At 58.9% G+C, this 931-nt stretch overlaps 1 protein-coding gene across 9 annotated transcripts in view; it reads left to right on the forward strand.

Annotated features, from left to right (window-relative positions):
* Window positions 1-6: 6 nt before the first annotated feature.
* The window catches only part of LOC119588069 (leucine-rich repeat serine/threonine-protein kinase 1-like), a 34,372-nt gene continuing 33,447 nt past the window's right edge, over window positions 7-931 (forward strand). For all 9 annotated transcript variants that reach the window (XM_037936766.1, XM_037936764.1, XM_037936767.1 and 6 more), the window contains exon 1: window positions 7-856. In XM_037936766.1, the coding sequence (XP_037792694.1) occupies window positions 448-856 (409 nt within the window). In that variant the 5' untranslated portion in view covers window positions 7-447. The remainder of the gene's footprint in view (window positions 857-931) is intronic.

The raw sequence follows: 931 nt of genomic DNA on the forward strand, positions 1-931 counted from the left end.
CCTCCTCCTGACGAGATAAGAGAAGCCTTACTCGACGACGATGAGGCTGAAACCATAAAAGATTCATCCTCGCCAAGAACGAGTCAAGATATCTGCGATGATAACACTTCAGGCGAGGCGCCTGGCGGAGTAAGAATAAGTGGCTGCGGCAGCGCGTTCGTGTTGCCCTCCTTCAAGAAGCTGGAGGAGCCCAAAGTTGTGAGCAGGAGAGGCTCCTTGGACGCGCAGGAGTCGTCGCGAATCCGGCTGAGCAAGACGGGGAAGATCGAGGTCGTGGACGCGAGCGAAGTAGGCGACGAACCCGACCCCATCACGGAAGAGGGTGGCGACCGCCTCGACTCGGAGGATGAAGGCAGATTCCAGGACAGCGTGAGCTCCCAGCAGGAGGGCCCCGATGCGCCCTCGGCCAGGAGGAGCAGCTTCACGGAGCGGTTCAACCTGTGGCGGATGTCGTGGAAGTACAAGAACGACAGCCAGCCGCCGAGCCGCAGCGAATCGCTCAAGATACGGCTGATGCAGAGGCGCGCGAGCGGCTCCGAATTCAGCATGAGTTACGACAGCGTGCGGCGCTCGATGTCCGGGAACTTGAACGACCTATTTTCCGGGGGCGGTCAGAGGCGCGCGAGTACCGTGGAGACGCCGAGGCTTGCTAGGAGGAACTCGGAGCAAAAGGCATCGTATCCGAGGCGAGGGTCGCTTACCAATCTAATCTTTAGGAGTGCTAGCGACACCAGCGCCTCCCAGAGGTTTAATGTGGACGATAGACTCTGGAAGATCAACAAGATGGACAAGGCGTCGGTCGAGCGGGCCTCGGATGCATACAGCTACTTCTTCGACTACCCTGTCCTGCACCAAGGTAACTGGAGGAGCAGTGGCCAGACTTCCCTTGCTCTGGGTCCTGCTTGCTAATGGTAGAGCTTGGTAGGTTGTG

This window comes from Penaeus monodon, chromosome 23 (assembly GCF_015228065.2).
Source record: "Penaeus monodon isolate SGIC_2016 chromosome 23, NSTDA_Pmon_1, whole genome shotgun sequence".
Lineage (NCBI taxonomy): Eukaryota > Metazoa > Arthropoda > Malacostraca > Decapoda > Penaeidae > Penaeus > Penaeus monodon.